At 53.5% G+C, this 17,742-nt stretch overlaps 7 protein-coding genes across 7 annotated transcripts; 3 read left to right on the top strand and 4 right to left on the bottom strand.

Annotated features, from left to right (window-relative positions):
* Nucleotides 1-561: 561 nt before the first annotated feature.
* Nucleotides 562-4,634, bottom strand: QC763_300720 (uncharacterized protein; the record flags this gene model as incomplete). The annotated part of the gene is made up of 2 exons (XM_062910535.1): nucleotides 4,256-4,634; nucleotides 562-4,107 (listed from the first exon to the last, which is right to left on the bottom strand). Exons 1-2 carry the CDS (start codon nucleotides 4,289-4,291, stop codon nucleotides 562-564), a joined length of 3,582 nt encoding a protein of 1,193 aa, XP_062766456.1. The 5' UTR covers nucleotides 4,292-4,634.
* A 1,663-nt stretch (nucleotides 4,635-6,297) lies between these two features.
* On the top strand, nucleotides 6,298-8,145 carry ERG8 (phosphomevalonate kinase). Its single transcript, XM_062910534.1, has 2 exons — nucleotides 6,298-6,869; nucleotides 6,925-8,145. Exons 1-2 carry the CDS (start codon nucleotides 6,601-6,603, stop codon nucleotides 7,994-7,996), a joined length of 1,341 nt encoding a protein of 446 aa, XP_062766455.1. The 5' UTR covers nucleotides 6,298-6,600; the 3' UTR covers nucleotides 7,997-8,145.
* Nucleotides 8,146-8,351: 206 nt separating this feature from the next.
* QC763_300705 (uncharacterized protein) lies at nucleotides 8,352-9,304 on the bottom strand (the record flags this gene model as incomplete). Its single annotated transcript, XM_062910533.1, has 3 exons — nucleotides 8,352-9,018; nucleotides 9,076-9,134; nucleotides 9,188-9,304. The coding sequence occupies 3 exons, from the start codon at nucleotides 9,302-9,304 to the stop codon at nucleotides 8,352-8,354; spliced, it is 843 nt and encodes a 280-aa protein (XP_062766454.1).
* Nucleotides 9,305-10,315: 1,011 nt separating this feature from the next.
* On the bottom strand, nucleotides 10,316-12,001 carry QC763_300700 (uncharacterized protein; the record flags this gene model as incomplete). Its single annotated transcript, XM_062910532.1, is given in 4 exon segments — nucleotides 10,316-10,429; nucleotides 10,483-11,367; nucleotides 11,435-11,893; nucleotides 11,912-12,001. 3 exon segments carry the CDS (start codon nucleotides 11,837-11,839, stop codon nucleotides 10,316-10,318), a joined length of 1,404 nt encoding a protein of 467 aa, XP_062766453.1. The 5' UTR covers nucleotides 11,840-11,893; nucleotides 11,912-12,001.
* A 400-nt stretch (nucleotides 12,002-12,401) lies between these two features.
* Nucleotides 12,402-13,700, top strand: ESF2 (RNA-binding ATPase activator esf2). The gene is made up of 2 exons (XM_062910531.1): nucleotides 12,402-13,110; nucleotides 13,186-13,700. The coding sequence occupies exons 1-2, from the start codon at nucleotides 12,452-12,454 to the stop codon at nucleotides 13,511-13,513; spliced, it is 987 nt and encodes a 328-aa protein (XP_062766452.1). The 5' UTR covers nucleotides 12,402-12,451; the 3' UTR covers nucleotides 13,514-13,700.
* Nucleotides 13,701-13,747: 47 nt separating this feature from the next.
* QC763_300680 (uncharacterized protein) lies at nucleotides 13,748-15,295 on the top strand (the record flags this gene model as incomplete). The annotated part of the gene is made up of 1 exon (XM_062910530.1): nucleotides 13,748-15,295. The coding sequence occupies one exon, from the start codon at nucleotides 13,748-13,750 to the stop codon at nucleotides 15,293-15,295; it is 1,548 nt and encodes a 515-aa protein (XP_062766451.1).
* Nucleotides 15,296-15,491: 196 nt separating this feature from the next.
* NMD3 (ribosome-binding protein) lies at nucleotides 15,492-17,742 on the bottom strand (the record flags this gene model as incomplete). Its single annotated transcript, XM_062910529.1, has 5 exons — nucleotides 17,705-17,742; nucleotides 17,542-17,576; nucleotides 17,337-17,492; nucleotides 16,969-17,280; nucleotides 15,492-16,911 (listed from the first exon to the last, which is right to left on the bottom strand). The coding sequence occupies exons 4-5, from the start codon at nucleotides 17,097-17,099 to the stop codon at nucleotides 15,492-15,494; spliced, it is 1,551 nt and encodes a 516-aa protein (XP_062766450.1). The 5' UTR covers nucleotides 17,100-17,280; nucleotides 17,337-17,492; nucleotides 17,542-17,576; nucleotides 17,705-17,742.

Genomic DNA, 17,742 nt, shown 5'->3' with positions numbered 1-17,742 from the left:
TGGATGTCGTTAGTGAGGCGACGTCACACAGTCACATAATCCATCCAGACAGGTTATACGCTAAAACGCTTCTATTGTGTCTTTATAGAGTGGAGTTATATATCTTCTAGCTTGCCATAGGCAACCAGCAACCGCCTCTTTTCCGGGCTCGCGTCCATCCCAAACCATCAATTAGATCCCTCTCTCCATGAAAAAAAAAAATGTGAAATCCACCATCCATAAGACCGAGCCTCGCTAGCAAAAACGCCGGGGCCCCCGGTCATGATATCTATCCCAGAAAAGGACTCTTGAACGCCGCCCGCTTCCCATGATGAGAAAGAAAGATAAAACAAATGCTTTTGCTCCCATGTTGAGTCTCCGCCCGTTGTTTTCCCCAATGATCCTTGAGATAAACACCCCCCTTTTTAAACCCGAGTCCATTCCCATTGAACCCATCACATCCCCATCCATCAATCCATAGTTGCACACAGGGGGTATCATGCCAAGAACGCAGAGAAAGCAGAGACAGAGGAAATATTATGAAACATAAGAAAAACCAAAAGGACAGGAACACGCCCAGGCTTACGCAGCGGCGGCGGCAGCCTCGACTGGGGCAGCGTTTCCGCCGCCACCGAGGAGTTCCAGAACCTTGTTGACGACGGCGCTTGGGTATCCGCGGCCGAGCATCTCAGTAACCACCCCCTTGGCGCTCTCGCGCTCCTCAACGGCAAGGAACGCGCGAGTCATGGCCTCGTAAGTGCTAGGTTCCCGCTTGGTGGCGCTGACAGTGGCGTAAATCTCCTTGGCCTTGGCAATGTTCTTCTCGGCTGCCCAGCCATGGATGAGGGTGTTGGCGATATAGGGAGTCATCTCCACACGATTCGACCGCATCATGGCGAGCACAGGCTCGGTCTCGACAACCCGATGGTTCGCAACCATGGCCTCGAAAAGAGCCTGGAACAGACAGGGAACGAGAGGAACCGAAGACTCCTTGACGACTGCGTCAAATACGCGGCGAGCACCCTCGAGATCGTGAAGGACACAGCCGCGGGCGTGGATGAGACTGGCGTAGTGGACGGCTTCGGGCTTCTGACCAGTAGCCTTGATCATCTCGAGGACAGACTCGGCAGCTTCCATGTCTACAGGATCTAAAGTGGCGTGGGTGTCAACGAGGAGCTTGAACGTGTGGGCGGTAGGGGCGATGCCCTTGGCCTTCATGCGCTCAAAGTACTCGAGAACCTTGGACTTGTCTCTCTTGGTCATGAGGAAGAATTGCATCATGCTGTTGTAGGGAGCCGGACGAGCCTTGTAGTTGGGCATGGCCTCCATCTCGTCAAACAGCTGCTCGGCAAACTTCTCATCGCTGACGCGGCAGAGAGCGTTGACAATGGTGCCGTACGTGACAGATGTGGGCTTGATACCGAGCGTCTGCATCTCGCCAAAGTAAAAGAGACAGTCGTCAATGCGACGCGCCTTGCCCAGCTTCCCGATCAAGGCATTGTACAGGAATGAAGTAGGCTCGACTCCCTCGGCCTTGGCGCGGTGGAACACGCGGACAGCTTCGGTGGCCTCGTCGAAGGTCTTGGTGGACTCCTTCAAGGTGGTGATGTAGAGACCAAAGGTGTTGGCCGAAGGGGTAGCACCCATGGCGAGGAGCTCCTGGTGGAACTGCTCGGCCATAGCTCTGTCACCAACAGTCAAGCAGGCACCAACCATGGCGTCCAGAATGGACGACCAACCGTAGCGGACCACTGGGTACTGAGGAAGCAGAGGCACATCCGTCCGGGCCATGGCGAGAATTTCGTGGCAAAGATCGATCTTGCCCTCCCTGGAGGCGGCGGAGATAAGCTTGGCGTAAGTGATGTACCGAGGATGGCGACCAGCACGACGGATGTTGCGGAAACGGTTGAGTGCATCACTCAGCTTGGGACCCTTGCGACCGTGGGCGCCCTCCAACTCATCCGAAATCAATGAAGATCCCTTGAAGTCGGTGTTCTGGGCATAGGGGTCGAAGGATTCGTCATGGTGGGCAACAGCTGGAGTCGATGGGAATGGCGAAGGGGCGAAAGACTGGGAGGGGGCATAAGAGACGGGAGAAGCTTCACGAGGATCCACAATGCCGCGAACGGCCATGAACCTAGAGATGAACTCGGTGGCTTCCTCAATCTCACCTTCGAGCTGAGCAGCGGGAACGGTCTCGCGGATGCGCTGGAACATCCACTCAGACTGAGTCAAACCCTCCATCACCTGCCCGGAACCAATCATGGCCACGGCATACATGGCTGCCGGTTCAACAAAGGACACGGTGAACTTGAAGCCAGAACCACAGAGGATATCCCAATACCGAGCTGCCGCACCGAGATCACCGGCGCGGATGCTCATCGCAAGCAAGGCCATGGCGGAAGAAACCATCTCGGTGGAAGGAGAGGCATTGGCAAAGGCGGCAACCGCAGTCAGCTTGTCGCCATTATCGGCAGCAACCGTGGCAATTTCGTTCATGGCCCGACCTCTAATCTCGCTCTCGATGCTTTGAGCCCACTGAAGAGCTTCCGAGTAGACGCCACGCTTGATGAAGCCCTTGACAAAGCCACCAGCAAGCAGAGCGTCTTTGATCTCTGCAGCAGTTACACCATACTCCTGTAGGATCTTCTTGTAGAACTTCACGGCACCAGGAAGCTTGTCGGAGATGACGTAGGCATTGATGACAGAGGCGTACACCTGAGCATCGGCGCGCTTCAGCAACGTCGGCTCGCCATTGTCGTTGGCGATGGCAAGGTTGCGGTACTCGTTGTAGCATTCCACGGCGCTGATCAAATCACCGGACTTGGCGAAAGCTGTGATCATGGCAGGGAAAGTGGCAGCAAAAGGGACAGCTTGGTTGCACTCCATGTGCTCAAACATCTCGAGCATATTGGACACACGACCAGCCTTGGCACACGCTGAGATCATCTGGTGGTAGGTCTCCGAGGTGTAACCGGCCTTGCTGGATGAGACAGAGCTCTCGAACAACTTGATGGCAAGGTCAAGACGCTCCTCCTCCCTCAAGATGGCAAGCTCAAGGTCATGAGAGGCAAACATGAACTTGCCGGGCTCATCCATGCCACCAAACCGCACACGCTTCACCTCGAGAGCCTCTTGCAGCGCAGACACTTCCAGCGAACGAGAAGCCAGCAAGCTGACAAGAATGTTGTACGTCTCGCTGTCCAGGGCAACCTTGCGTCTAAGCATATCCGTGTAGATATCCAGAGCCTTGTTCACCACCTCGGACTTGTCTGGTGCCAGCTGGAAAGCGGCAGTAAGCAAGACATTGTAGGCGGCAGCAATGGGCTTGATGCCGGCGACAAGCATGGCCTCGAAGACTGCCGGAATCTCGACATATCGTCCGCTGTCGGCGAGTTTCACGAGGTGGTCGGCGTAGGACTGGGACTGGGGATCGACGGGAGGCGTGCGGACGAGGCTGGCGGGAGTTCGGATATGGGAAACAGGAGTGATGGTTCGCGACCTAATCTCTTCCTCGAGCTTTTCGGCCAGAGCTGGAGACGTGGCGCGGAGGGATTCCACCTCCTCTTCCAACGCATCCAGCTGCTTGCGAACCTCAATCTCCTCGGCGAGACGCGCATCGATGTGGGCAAGGGCGGCCTCGGCCTCGGGGGTGATGGCTGGGGAGGCATCGCGCTTGGTGACTTGGGTGGGGTCGACATCGAGGGCGAGGGTTTTGCTGGCATCGGAACCGAGAAGGATGGAAGCCGGTGTCGGCTTCCACTCGATGCGCTGCTGAAACTGGAACTGAGTCCACTCCTTGTCGGATTCCACCTCTTCCACGGCCCCTTCCTCGGCAACTTGCTGGGTCTTTTGCAATTGCTCAAAGTAAGCATCTAGGCCGCCATTGGTGCTAACAGCCTTGCCCAAACGTTGCGGCTCAACAGGCCCAGCGGCGACGGTCGAGCTGCTGGTGTGGAAAGCAGACTGGAGCCCAAGAGTCGAAAGACGGCGACCGATACGGGCATGGTTGCGGCGCCCAAAGGACGGGCGGTTTTGTGAGTTTAGAACATGAGGGTGGGTGGCAGCAACGACCGACTGGGCGTAACCTTGGGTGATGGACTTGGTAAATCCTTGCCGGATAAAGCTCTGCCAAACAGTCGAACTGAAAGCGGGCATTTAAGAGACACCAGGCGGAGAGGGGTTCTGTTCCCAGACGGAGACGAGGTGTCAGACGCGAATAGCTTCAACCAAAGGTAGCCAAGTCAGGCGATGCGGGGTCAAGCAATTGACTTACAAGGAGTGAAGGGGTTATGCGCAATTGCAGGTTCATTTGACGACAGTGAAGCCGTCAAACAAACGCGCTGACCTTGGGGGGTGATTGGTACAATGTTGGTGGTGGATGGACGAGAAACGGCAAAAGGGCGAAGGGCTGAGGCGTGGAAGGGAGTGAGTGACTGCACCTCAAATATTGTCTTAAAGCACCGGTAGCTGTGATTTTTTTTTCCCTCGCCGCGCTGGAGAAGCGAAAGCTAAGCCTGTGCCAGGTCACCGGGGTCCTTAGCCGGGTGGATTCGGAATGGGTGCGCGGATTAGTCAGAGCGAACCTCGCTCATCAGTCAACGACACAAAACACGGAGATATGTGTATTAATTCTCGGATATACAGACAATTATCCCTTCTTCTCCATTTGTTTCTTGAGGAAAATCCCAGCCCCCCATCGTCGTCGATTCATGACACTTGTTTCATAGCATCCATGATGTGGACGTCCACGTAATAACCGTTGCCTTAGGCGGCGTATGGAACACTTCAGAAAAGAACACATCAACCACTAACACACCTTGGTCCATAACCCTTAACCCTAGTATCACATGGGATGGCTGCCTCTACCTATCCTCTGGCATGGCCCGGGCTGTTCTCTGCTCACCGTCTTCCATCATCGTCGGCGGCCGTCTGTCAGTGGACGTCCCGACAAGCTGCCCCATGCTCCCCCAGAGCTGCTGGGCGGCCGATGACGAATGGCGGTGGCTTGGCGGAAGGCTCGGACGTGGGTTGAGCGGGGACACTCTGCTCCAGCACGTCAACGAAGACTTCCCGGACCAGATAACCTGGGGTTCATCTCAGATCTTAACTGTTAGTCAAATACCGGTGGTCCCGCCCAATCGCTAACAGTGCCGAGCCCTCGGAGCTCGCACCGCTCCAAACCCCGACAGCTGCAGGAACAGCACTTGACCACTTTGGGCGTTTTGGACGTTACCGTTACATGGGTTGAGACATTTCTCGAAAACTTTAGCGTCCACACAAAAAAGCAGTGCTTTCTTTTGACGGTACTCCGGCTTTGGCAATCCACTCTTCACTGTTATCAATCGTTCTTTACGGTTCGAACTGTCTCTATCTAGCATTTGGCATCAGTTGAGACACGATTGCAGTCATTCAACGGGGTATGCCACATCGAAGAGGATACGAGTGCGTGAGATGGCAGTGCACGATATCCAGCTGGAATAGCTCAATCAATCTCTGATCGACGATCGAAAACAGGATGAGTTGCATCTGATAATATCAGGGAATCCAAAGAAAGCCAGCAAACAGTCACATGTGCATGAAAAGCAACCAAATCCAGAGCCAATGATTGGACTGCCATGCCAAAAGTGCCCGGCCCGCCGTTTGCTGAGCCCTTGACCCGCCGCTGCTCCGTCCCGGCTTGTTCTCGACCTGCCTTATCACCGAGCATCCTCGGCCACCGAGTACGGGCCGCGGCCAATCCTGGATCGCATTTCCTAATTGATTATGTATAGTGCACAATTGCATCTACCAGGTAGGTAGTCATGAATCACCCTGCAGCATCTGCCATCTATGACCGCCACCGCTATCTTTCTTACTTGAGGGTTCAAGCTCGCTAAAGGGGATAATGTTCAGTCAAAATGGGGTTCAAGTCACAACGTTTGGGAGTCTCATAGCTCTCATTCAAATGTTTGATAAACTGTGGGCTTTGGTTTTTTAAAACTTGTTCAACGTGTGGCCAAGAGATGTAGGACAAGAGATGTATAAGACAAGACATGACAACATGTCGAAACTCACATTGCAGACAAAATCCCTACCAGTGACATCTTGAACATGTTTGTCAGAGGCATAATATGTTCGAAAACTTGACGTGTCTCTTATAGACCAAGGTAACTTACGTGAACTACGTGCTTTGGCTTTTTTCTCTCTTCTCTTCTTACTTTTGAGAAGTTCACAAGGCGGAAGGCATAAACTTGTGCCCAGGCTGTCGGGCTGCGAGGGTACTCTGTTGAAACGTGAAGCTGGTTCAGATGAACACCTTGAAATTTGTTTCCCCCAATACATCATTAGGTCTGTGTAATCAAGCGGCGCCGTCGGTGACAAATTCTGTGTTCTTTGTGGCCGTCAAGGCCGACCTTGGAAGTCAGGGTTAAAGCGCACGATTTCTTTCCAAAACAAAGACAAAAGTCAAACCTCAGGGTTGTGCCCCACAACAGCTCGCATAAGTGGGCCCTGCCTGAACCTACCCCTCCATCATTCAGGGGCTCTCATTCAACCTTCATGAGAGCTCACCCTTGCACTCGTCAACAAACCCATACTTGAAGCTATCGTGAGATTCTTCCTCTCTCACTCACATTCAAAATGCCCGAACACAAGAACTCATCTGTTGTCTCCGCCCCCGGCAAGGTTCTTCTCGCAGGCGGCTACATTGTCCTCGACAGGGATTACTCCGGCCTCGTCTTTGGCCTCAGCGCCCGCATCAACGTCGTCTCTCACCCCATCCAGCCCACCCAGGGCGTTCATCTCACCGAGATTGTCGTCGAAAGTCCGCAGTTTGACGATGACTCCTGGGTGTACGGCTACACCCCTGTGGGAGGTCACGGCGGTGTAAAAGTCACCCAGCTCGACCCGTATGTTCTCCCCCCCTTTTTTTTTGTCACACCTCATCACTAACACTTCTCCCAGCGGCACCAAACCCTTCAAACCCAACCATTTCGTCGAAACAACCCTCAACTACGTCCTCTCCTACATCGTCTCCCTCCCCGCCAAGCAAACCCTCTCCTCCATCCACCCCGCCAAATTCACCATCCTCGCCGACAACGACTATTACTCCACCACCACCACCACCTCCCCTTCCACCCCCCAGCGTCGCTTCCGCCACCTCGGGCAAACAATCTCCAAAGCCAACAAAACCGGCCTCGGCTCCTCCGCCGCCCTGGTAACCTCCCTAACCGGCTGCTTGCTCTCCCACTACCTCCCCCGTTCCCTTTTCGACCTCTCCACCCCCTCAGGCCGGCGCACCCTTCACAACCTCTCCCAAGCAGCCCACTGCGCCGCCCAGGGGAAAATCGGCTCCGGGTTCGACGTCGCCAGCGCCGTCTACGGCAGCTGCGTCTACCGCCGGTTTTCCCCCTCCCTCTTATCCGCCCTCCCACCCCCAGGGACGAGAGGGTTCGGGAGAGCCGTCGTGGAGACGGTCAACTCCCCCGACTGGGATCAAGAAATCAGCAAAGAGGAGACTGATCTTGCCGAGGGGCTGAAGATCAGAATGGTGGATGTCACGGGGGGGACGGCAACGGTCAGCATGGTGAAGCTGGTCAACGCCTGGAGGGAAGGGAACAAGGCCGAGGCGGATGGGTTGTTTACCGAGCTGGAGGGGGAGGTGAAGGTTTTGGCTGGGGCGCTCAAAGTCGGGGATGAGCAGGCGATAAAATGGGCAATGGGGAAGGTGAGGAGGTTGATGAAGAGGATGGGGGTGGAGAGCGGGGCCGAGATCGAGCCGGACAGTCAGACCAAGATGCTGGACGAGCTGGAGGGGCTGGAGGGGGTGGTGGGGAGTGTGGTTCCTGGCGCGGGGGGGTATGATGCTGCGGCGTTGGTGATTAGGGATGATGAGGGGACGGTGGGGAGAGTCGAAAGGTTTTTGGGAGAGTATAGTCACAGGGAAGGGGTGAAGGCGAGGTTGTTGGATGTGTTGGGGGAGGTGGAGGGGGCGAGGTTGGAGAGCTGGGATGGGGGGAGGTGGCAGGAGTTGTGATGTTGCAACAGATGAGGGCTTATATAGAACCGATGATTCAGTATCATCATCACACGCCAATCAGATCAAGAGAATATGCCAACGGAAGGTTGTCAAGCTCCCATTCTGTTTCGACATTTGTCTGCTGTAGTTGCCCAAGCCCATGCCAGCATGAGCACAAACAACCACAATTATTAATTTCCTTCGCTATCCTTCCTTTCCACCCTCGCATTGATTTTTAGTTCATCCATTCTTTTGTTTACCCGCTTGCTCGCTTCAAAAAGTTCAAAAAAGACAGCCTTATCCTACAAACTGAACCATGCCTGCTGCATTATTAATTTTGTCGTCATTGTTTTTGTTTTGCCTCCCCTCCCTGCTAGATCCTGATCGCCCCCCTCTCACTCACACTCCCCTTCGGACTCCCCCTCGGCGTATTCTTCTTGCTCGGCGGACTCAACGGGCTGATCGGGCTGCCAAGCTCAAACTCCCTCTCGAGGTACTCAAAGTCCAGGTCAAGCGGGAACATGCCGACAGGATCGACATTGTTGTTGACGTGCCCCCTGCTTCTGCTACCCGGTCGTGAATGTGAGTCAAGTTCCAGAGGCGAGACGACATCGTCATCCAAATCACCCAACAACAGGAGAGAGTGATTGCTCTGCGCTGGGAGACCACCACCGGAAGGAATCGGCATCGGCATCGGCATCGGCATCGGCTTCACCTGTTCTGAGCTGGCGTAGTGGCGGAGGTTGCTAGGGTGGGGAATTCTGGCCATCGATTCGGAACGGGAGATGGTGCCTGAGCGGGCGGAGGAGCTGCGCATCGATGACCCAGCTCTGGAGGAGGAACGGCCAGGGCCCGAGGTGTGGAGGTTGGTGATGATGGGAGGAGGCGGCGGTGGCAGGACACCTGTGACGTTGGGGTTGGGAGTGCTGGAGTTGGAGGATGAACTCGGAGCAGACGCAGAGTAGGTCGCTATTGATGGTGGTGAGTCGGCGTGGATTCCTAGTCTGGTGGCTGCAGCCTTCTCACGGAGGACCAGAATTCTGAAAGTGATGTTAGCAATGGAAGCGAAAGATTGGACTAATGAAGAGAGAGCATACTCTTCTGGCGTGAGACCTGGTAGCGTGACTGGGATCTGTTCAAAGTTGTATGGTGCTGACTGTGTCCTCTGTTAGTAAATGATGCGATGAGTGGATGACGAATGATACTCACAATCACCAACGGGCGTTTTGAGCCCTCTCTACCATTTCTCCTGAGTGACCCTTTCCGAGAGGTGATCATCTCCTGAAAAGAGGTGTATAACCTCTTCATTTCCGAACAGAGATACATTTTCCTGAGATAAATATCCAACGATTGCTTTTGGATCAGACAGATAAACGAGACGAATTGCTGAAGTGAAAATGGCGAAAGAGATTAACGTGTGAGATATACTCGAGTGTTGGAGGAGAAAAGTCTGTGATGTTAAAATCGGACGACGGATCTCCGAGGAGACAGATTAGATGGTTGGAAGAATAATAATACGGGGACAGAGGTAGGGCCGAAAAGTTCCTGACGGATCCGGAAAGTATTAAGAACAAGAGCGAGGCCGTGTATGATGCGAATTCGAACGAATGACGTGGGAGAACAAGTGAAGCGGAACCGAACCAGTTCCTCGGTAAGCCAGTGAGAAGCGAGTGTGGTGTCTAGAGCAGACAAAGATCAAGAAATACAAAGACAAAGGAGTGTCATGGGGACTGGCAGGTGAGCAAATATAGAATCCGACAAGGCCGGTGGCAACGTCCAGACAACGAATCTGTGCCGTCTTCGTCAAAGAAAAGAGGCTGGGAAGCGAGAAGAAGCAGAAGACAGCTGGGACAGGCTTATAAAAGAACACGATGCTTCTGCCGCATCAGATCGACCTTGTTCCAAACTGCTGGAACGTGTTCATGAAAGGCACGTCTCGCAACCAGCTGCCCCGTCAGGCAGTGGCGAGATATGCAGGACGAATCACGACTCATGATGGCCCCTCGCAGAGAACTGCAGAGAGGGAGAAGAAGACTGTCTTGGAATGTAGGACGGGGGGTTTAAGCGAGAAAGCCTCATGCCGTTTCCGCACCTCCTTTCCCCAGTGATGGAATGCTGACAACAGGTTGGAAATTGTCCCCCGAGACAAGCCGCCAGTTTGTTCTTGCAGAGCCTTGAAGAAATGAATAGAAATCGATTTGCTTTGCCTGCCGCTGAATAATGTCAAATTTTCATGTCTCCGAATGCCTCGTGGACGCGCCGTAGCAACGCCCTTGCTGAAGCCCTCCCTAGATTGGTTCCGGTTGCCTGCTGCAGATCAAGGGCACCCCCAAACCTCTATTTGGGGTAGTCCTTCAAATGATAGCTCTTCAGCTTGACGAATTGATCAAAACCATATTTGCTCAATGTTTGACCCTTCCCGGAGTTCTTCCATCCAGTCCAGGCCAGGTCCTGCATATCTCTCAGTCAGTGGCATTCACACCACACGGGGCATTCTGACTTACAGGGCTTGGGAAATCACAACGGTTGACGAAAACGGTTCCCGCTTCAACCTGCTCGCATAGCTCATATCCCTTATCTGTGTCCTTGGTCCATATGCTGGCAGTGAGACCAAACTCACTGTCGTTCATTAGCTCCACCGCTTCCTCGTCGCTCTTTACCTTCATAACGGGGATCACGGGCCCGAAAGTCTCATCTTTCATGACCTTCATTGTGTGATCGACCTTGGTGAGGAGCGTTGGCACGACAAAGTTGCCCTTGGGAGGAAGGTCCTTGAATGTCTCGTTATCGGGTGTGAGGTTCTCGGCGCCCTTGTCCAACGCGTCTTGAATGTGGGCCTCGATGGTCTCCTTTGACCTTTTTGAAACGACAGGGCCCAGGTGAGTGGCCTTATCCAAGGGGTCTCCCAGCTTGTAGCCCTTCAGAACTTTTTGAATGGCTTCAACAAACTGGTCATGGATCTTCTCGTCCACATACACACGCTCTATTGAGCAGCAGCTCTGACCAGAGTTGAAGACGGCTCCGTCCACGATTTCTTCAGCAGCCCAAGCAATGTCTACATCACCACGGACATAGGCCGGATCCTTTCCACCAAGCTCCAGACAAACATTGACCACCCTGTCCGAGGCGGCGCTCTGGACAGCAAGACCACCGGCGACCGACCCAGTAAAGCAGACGAGCGCGATCTTGGGGTTACGAACGATAGACTCGATGATGGTGGGCGATCCTGAGTGGAAATATTGGATGACGCCATCAGGCAAGCCGGCTTCCTGGAAGGCCCTGCCCACTTGTTCCGCAACGGTCGGGGTTTGGGGGGACGGCTTGAGGATGACCGAGTTTCCGGCAAGCAACGCGGGGATTAGGGCGTTGACGAGGATCAGATACGGATACTATCAGTGTTCAAGTTTGTGATTAGTACGTTGTCTCGTTGTCTACAAGGAGCAGATAGGCGCATACATTCCACGCAAAGATGATAAGCACTGGGCCAACAGGTACTTTGCGGATAAATCTCTTGAAACCCTTCTCCTCCTCGCCCGGCGTGTCCTGGAGCACGTCGTCGCTGATCTTGAGCAGATATTCGGACCGCTTGACGGCGGTGGCTACCTCCTTGGCCGTGTAGGCGATGGGACGTCCCATCTGGACGGTGAGCTCGTTGGCAAGCTCATCCTGCCTGTCGGCGAGGATCTTGAGGGCCTTCTTGATGATGATCTGGCGGTCAGCCAGCTTCGTTGTGCGCCATGCCTTGAACGCCTGGGTGGCAATGTCGGGAATCTGGTCGAGCTCCTCAGTGGAGATGCCGTTGCGCGTGAGGATGGGTTCCTCGGTGGTGGGGGAGATGGTGGTGATGACCTCGACAGACATGGCGACGGGAGGTAACGATGGCTGAGTGAGTGGTTGAAGATGTTAAGTGTAGGGGTAGAAAACAAGAGCGCGGTATCACCCGGGCTCGAATATCAAGTGGTGACACATTGGCGAGGAGCTGCGATGCGCCGTCATCCCTTTCTAAGCTTAAGGCGGCCTGTTGTTTGCCCCTCTGCCCCTCTGCCCTGCCCCTCCAACGACGTCCAGCTTCCAGTAAGCTCCCGCGGCACTGATAACAGATAAGATAACAGTGGGTAGCCAAGGATGCACCCTTGTGTCTGCCATCAAGTATCTTGCCCAGATGCGTATGCGGCGCTTTCCACTACCAGATATCGCGAAAGTATACGGACAGTCGGGATTATTCTGTTAGATCTTTCTATACCGTAAAGATGACTTGAACTATTTCCAAGGCCTCTATCTGGGCTGATTGATCCAAGCATGAGTTTCGGGAGCTACAATGCTGGAAACTTGGCAGTGCACAGGCCAATGGCAGTCTCCAGAAATTTTTGGAACAGCAACTAAAGGTTCAGCCAATCTACTTAATCGACAACCAACTAAAGCTGTTTTCCCAGATCCAAAGCTCAAAAAGTTCACCGACTGCCACCCACAACAATGTCTGACAAAAGAAACGCTTTTCTCGACGCCGGCGATAGTGACGAAGATGTCGGCCGCGATTATGATTCGGAGGATGATTTCCAAAAGGGTGGCCCCAGCGCGAAGCGCAGAAGAGTAAACGACGAGGATAGCGAGGCTGAAGACATTACCGACGACGAGCGATACCAAGACCAAGACGAGGATGGTGGCGCAAAGCTCGACTCAGAACCCCAAGAGTCCGGCGACGAGGCAGAGGAAGGAAAAGACTCCCAAGAAAAGAAACCGAAGAAGACAAAGGTCGAACTGCCCGGCGTCAAGAATTCACTGCTCAAGAAGAACCTTGTTGTCTCCGAAGCTGCCATCAAAAAGTCAGGTGTTATCTACCTATCGCGCGTACCGCCATTCATGAAGCCCCAGAAGCTACGATCACTTCTCGAACCATACGGCCAAATCAACAGGATATTCCTCGCCCCCGAGGATCCAGCAGTCCACGCGCGCCGCGTCCACGCCGGAGGTAACAAGAAGCGGTCCTACGGCGAGGGATGGGTCGAGTTTATCAAGAAGAAGGATGCTAAAAAGGTGGTCGATCTCTTGAATGCGCAAACAATTGGTGGGAAGAAGTCGAGTTGGTACAGAGATGATGTGTGGGCCATGAAATATTTGAATGGTTTCAAATGGTGGGACCCCACACCCCTTCCCACCCCCTCTCTCTCTCCCTGATTATCTTGGAACTCCATACTGACAGCCAACAGGCACCATCTCACAGAGCAAATCGCCGCCGAGAACGCCGAACGAGCCAGCAGAATGCGCGCCGAAATCAGCAAATCCACCAAGGAGAACAAGGAGTTTGTGCGGAACGTGGAGAGGGCAAAGGTGTTGCAGGGCATGGAAGCAAAGGCTGCGGCCAAGCGGAAAAAGGCCACAGAAGACGAGAAGAAGGAATATGGAGGCGGCAGTGCGGTCCAAGAAGGGGTTTCTCAAAAGAAGAGGAGGACGTTTGCACAGGTACCGCTGGCAAAGAAGACGAAGCAGGAGGACCAGCCAGAGCATGTGCAAAGAGTGCTCAGCAAGATCTTTTGATCGTTGAAGCCCCCTTTTTATTGTTCGGCATCTCTTTTGCATGTGCGTATACCCTTTACTAGCACCCAACACCTCAATTCGTATAGTGATTGGAACAACAGGGCTTTGTGGTGCTGCATAGCAAAATGTGCCGATACTTGCTCTCAGGATATCTATAATTCTGGCCTTCTCGTATGTCAAATGCTCGTTCTTATGGTTTCCAGGTGCTGTCATTTCGAATAACGTTGCGACAAGATGGGTTTCTCGAATCCAGATGGCCCCGACACTGGGTATCATCAGAGCGTGGAATCAGCAATTCGCAAGCTGGGACTCTCTCGCGAAGAGGCAGCGGAGCTCCAAGGCTACATCAAGCGGGTTCTAGACGAAGACAAAGCTTTTCCCAAGGGATATCCCGTCGAATCCCTTCTCATGCACCGATACCAAAAGGACTGGAAACACTTGCGTATGTGGAAAGAGGAGCCCGTCATCAGTGTTGAGCCTGCGTTCGCGAAGTGTGTGGAAGCAGTGCGGGATGGCTTGAACTTGTCCACATTCATCTCGGTCTGCCTTCCGGTCAATGCTTCTGCTGCCACAGGCTCTTATGCAGCTACAGGACAAGCCGGCTTAGGATACGGCAGTGAGAGCGAGAGTACATCCACCCGCAAATCCAGAGGAAGCAGCACCAGTCGCGACCACAAGTTCGACAGTGTTTCATCGAGAACACCAACACCGAGTTGCAGCAAGGAGATATATCACGGAGGGTTCGACAATCAAGGGTTTCGAGGCAGTCCACCCCCAGGCCCGCTTTATGTTCGACGTCAATCTAGATTGAATTTATCCTCGCCTCTCAGAACACCCTCTTTTCATGGCAGCGGGTCGGATCCGGGTCCCGGCTCACGAGGCAGGAAATACCCCCCCATCGTTGAGCGGCAATACTCATTACCTTTGGCTCATCCCCGACCACGATCATTAAGCAGATCCAGGGCAACTTCTCCGATTTTGACACCTCATCTCGTGTTTCCGCCGTCCTCCCCCCTTACACCGAACAAACCAAACTGGGACTTCACTCCAAACAACCATGACATGCACGACTACACCGTTACGGAGTATACCAAAACATCATCCTACCGCACCCGCACCTGGTACCCAGAATCCCATCCCACCTCCCGTAACACCCCATCTTTCGTCTGCCCTAGCACCCCCTACAGCAACGGCATCATCCCAAAAATGGACACCACCACCGCTCCAACCACACCCAGCCGCAAACCCTCTGCGCGCATCAGCGTGACCGACATCATCCCCGCCCCGCTAAACCTCCCCCGTCCCCGGCGCACATCCGACTCAACCGCCAGCCACAGCCATCACGTCCAGCGCAAAGACACCCATCCTCGTCTGCCTCATCCCAACCCTGCGCCCCCAGCGCCTCCAACCCATCGCTCACCCACCCCCCCAAATCTAACCATCACCAAACCTAAACAGCTCAACAGCCCTCCACACGACCCAACCATCACCAAAACCGGAAAACCCAACTCCTCTCCTCGTGAGGACCTGATCGATAATCTGTGCCTAGGAAAGAAAAGGGACATGACCCCCGACTTTGAGATCGTCCCCGTGACTCGACTCTCGCCTCAGTCTCAATCTCAGTCGTCACAAACTCATCAACAGAGTCACAGGCGGGAGAGAGCCAAGTCTAGATCGAGGGGTGATGATCGGAGGATGGACAGACCGCCCAAGAGAGAAGAAGAGCGGGAAGGGGGATCGTGGAGAAAGCTAGTTTGTGGGTGTTGTGGGGATGAGCATTGAATGGTTGCGGTTTACGGTGGATAAAGAGGAAAGATAGTTCCGTCATGCAACAAATATGCAGCATGTATTTATCGATACTCACAATACACAGAAGGAACACAGCAAAGTATCAAAGAAGTTCTCATCAAACAAAGCAAAAATGGTATATTTTCCCACTCCAACCCATTCACCCCATGAAACTTCACAGCCTAATCCCCTACTCATCATGAATGCCCAACTCATCAAAATCATCCAGCAGCTCATCCATATTGATCCTCGGCCCATCGTCAACACCCGTCATCTCCGTCTCAGCAATGCTCATCGCGTCCGCATCCTGCTGCTTCTTCTTGGTGTTCTTGTACAACGCCAACGCGGCCCGCAACTCCTCATCCTCCTCCACATCCCGCAAGAACATCTCGTACTCGGCCTCCATCTTCTCCAGATCGGCCGCCTTGGGCAGCAACTCGCCCTCATCCTTGGCCATGCGCTTGAGCTTCCAGTTGCGCTTCCTGTTCTTGCGCCTGTTGGGGTAGTGCTTCTTGACCAGAATGACATCTGGAATCGTCGACCCGAACGCACGAGAGCTCTCAATGGCGTCCAGAGCGGAAGAGTTGAAGTTTGTTCCCGAGAGCATATAACCAAGGACCGAGTCTCCAGCATGCAACAGGTTACCCAGATGAGTTCTGGTGAAATAGGTGTGGTCGTTTACACCGAGATCGGCGGCGCGGGCAACTTGCACTTCTGACAGAACCCACTTCCCCTTGCGGACGTTTGTTGGTTCGACGTCCATGACAATGAACTCGACCAAGTCGGGTGTACCGGCAAGAGGCTGGAATGGTGCGCGCCAGAAGACGTCGGAGCTGATTTCAGCTGTCTGAAGAGTGTTGGGGTCGAGAAGGTTGACGGACGTTCCTATCCTGTGGCAGAGGACAAGGGGCGTAATGTTGCCAATCGACCGGGCCAACTTGAGTGGCAGGGCCACCAAATCATCTCTGCAAATGGGGACAATCTCGACGGAGTAGTTGAACTTGTATGACTTGTCGCCTGTGTGGTTGTCTTGCGAAATAAGTTGCCTCGAGTCCTTGACAAAAATGGGAATGACTGATTTGAGGAAAGAAAGGAAGGCTTCGGCCTGATTTCTGTGAGCAAAGTAAAAGTCGATACCGCCCTTTTCTTCCTTGATGTTGATCGTGTCCCGATGCGCTTGGTGCTTGAGGATAAGCTGCTCCAAAAGCAAAAAGGTCCTCTTGTGGGGCACCTTTTGGCGGACTTGTACTGACGCTCTCCAAACGTTGGCTGTGTATGACTTGGCGCAGTCCTTGCACTGCTGTGTACCCACGACGTAGACCACCTCGAAACTTTGTTGCATGAGGACACCATCAGCCACTGAGTCCTGGATTGTGATCTTGACCTTGATTCTTCGCGAATGTGGTTCCGTCCAGATGAACTCTGCGTTGACAATGCGGACCTTGGTGATATTTCGTAACCTCTTCAAACACAAAGCAAGCAACTCTTTGGACTCGGGCGCAGCATTGACCCAGGTGTTGGGGGGCATCAGCCATCGGTCGCAGTCACGGCAGAACTGGATATGGGCTTCGCGGGGGATGGTTTTCGAGATGTCGACTGTCAATTTGATACTGGAGGCATTTTTATCAGTCCAGGCGCCATGACTAGCAATTCAAAGGAAAACTTACCAGTCGTAGCACATGGCACCGGCGGAAGAGGTGCCATCAATGGGAGAGCCGCAGTTGCAGCACAAGATGGTTGCGCCAGTGCGCGCTGTGCCCAGCATCGGGGCCATACCCATGGGAGTGTCGAGATCCATGATTTCCGTGTTTATCTGTGTCTCTCTGGGTATTGGGTTTGTTGTGTATTCGAAAAAGGTGTACCGCCTGAAGAGAGTGCAGTTATAGATATGGTGGGACTTGCACAGCAAGACGGCGAACTGGGGACTGCTGGCGGGGCGCTGCTTTCTCAAGAATTTTGACAGAAAATTGCCCCGCGCGCTGGTTGATAAGCAGTTTATCTGAATGTGGGGCTTCAACAGGTGGGGATCGTTACCCTTGGCGAGTCCGCCACTCCAGCACGTGACTCATTTCGAGACGATCATATTACTAATGACTGTTGATTTTAGACATCATCGAAAGAGGCAAGAAGTGGCTTTTCGCGAAAGTTACGCAATCTGTGGAGGAAGGGACTCTCACTGCCTCGGATGGTCCTGTTTGTGTTAAGAGCTGTGTTAATTGTTATTCAGGTATCCAACAAACCTCTTGCGTCGTGCCTGGTGGCCTTTTGGTCAAAGCTAGCAATCAAGTAAATCAAATTAGATATGGCCCTGACTTGATTTGATTTGATTTGATTTGAGATGAAAAAGGTCATATTTGATTAGTATTTGATTTCTTTTGAATATATTTGAACGGGCCCGGCTACCACCCATTGTAGGGTCCGAAGGCACTGGTGAGGGTGGT

Source organism: Podospora pseudopauciseta, chromosome 3, assembly GCF_035222475.1.
Source record: "Podospora pseudopauciseta strain CBS 411.78 chromosome 3, whole genome shotgun sequence".
In the NCBI taxonomy this organism is placed as follows: domain Eukaryota; kingdom Fungi; phylum Ascomycota; class Sordariomycetes; order Sordariales; family Podosporaceae; genus Podospora; species Podospora pseudopauciseta.
This window is presented reverse-complemented; position numbering and strand designations above follow the sequence as displayed.

Excerpts from the sequence above, each read along its gene's own strand:
- ESF2 (XM_062910531.1), top strand. The coding sequence starts at position 12,452 with ATGTCTGACAAAAGAAACGCTTTTCTCGACGCCGGCGATAGTGACGAA. Across the intron at positions 13,111-13,185 it reads TATTTGAATGGTTTCAAATG|GCACCATCTCACAGAGCAAA; the intron begins GTGGGACCCCAC and ends GACAGCCAACAG.
- ERG8 (XM_062910534.1), top strand. The coding sequence starts at position 6,601 with ATGCCCGAACACAAGAACTCATCTGTTGTCTCCGCCCCCGGCAAGGTT. Across the intron at positions 6,870-6,924 it reads AAAGTCACCCAGCTCGACCC|CGGCACCAAACCCTTCAAAC; the intron begins GTATGTTCTCCC and ends CACTTCTCCCAG.